Source organism: Pteropus vampyrus, unplaced genomic scaffold (genome assembly GCF_000151845.1).
Source record: "Pteropus vampyrus isolate Shadow unplaced genomic scaffold, Pvam_2.0 Scaffold121, whole genome shotgun sequence".
In the NCBI taxonomy this organism is placed as follows: domain Eukaryota; kingdom Metazoa; phylum Chordata; class Mammalia; order Chiroptera; family Pteropodidae; genus Pteropus; species Pteropus vampyrus.
Window position 1 is genome coordinate 2010984 of NW_011888902.1, and position 611 is coordinate 2011594.

At 53.7% G+C, this 611-nt stretch overlaps 1 protein-coding gene across 3 annotated transcripts in view; it reads left to right on the top strand.

The window, feature by feature from the left end:
* The first annotated feature begins 6 nt into the window (after positions 1-6).
* TGFB2 (transforming growth factor beta 2) overlaps positions 7-611 on the top strand; it is a 72473-nt gene continuing 71868 nt past the window's right edge. For all 3 annotated transcript variants that reach the window (XM_011366127.2, XM_011366129.2, XM_011366128.2), the window contains exon 1: positions 7-606. In XM_011366127.2, coding sequence (XP_011364429.1) covers positions 261-606 — 346 coding nt within the window. In that variant the 5' untranslated portion in view covers positions 7-260. The remainder of the gene's footprint in view (positions 607-611) is intronic.

Genomic DNA, 611 nt, shown 5'->3' on the forward strand with positions numbered 1-611 from the left:
CTTACTCCCCCAAGTGACGGTTCCCCCTGCCCATCGTGTCCTACTATCTCCACTTCGGGACCTACCGGCGTGTTCTTTTTAAAGGAATTCGAGCACGAGACCTGTTTTCTACGGGACATTGACTCGCTCGTTTGCAAAAGTTTAGCATTGAAAAGAAAAAAAAAAAAAAATCTGCCTGATCCGTACTTTGAAAGTGCTTGATTTCTTTTTTTTTTTTTCAACTTTTTTTTTTTTAACTTTTTCCACTTTAAAAAAAAAAAATGCACTACTGGGTGCTGCGAGGTCTGCTGCTGCTGCATCTGGTCGCGGCCGCGCTCAGCCTGTCTACCTGCAGCACGCTGGACATGGACCAGTTCATGCGTAAGAGGATCGAGGCGATCCGCGGGCAGATCCTGAGCAAGCTGAAGCTCACCAGCCCCCCGGAGGACCACCCCGAGCCCGAGGACGTGCCCGCCGAGGTGATCTCCATCTACAACAGCACCAGGGACCTGCTGCAGGAGAAGGCGAGCCGCCGGGCGGCCGCCTGCGAGCGCGAGCGCAGCGACGAGGAGTACTACGCCAAGGAGGTGTACAAGATCGAGATGCCGCCCTTCTACCCCGCCGAAAGTGAG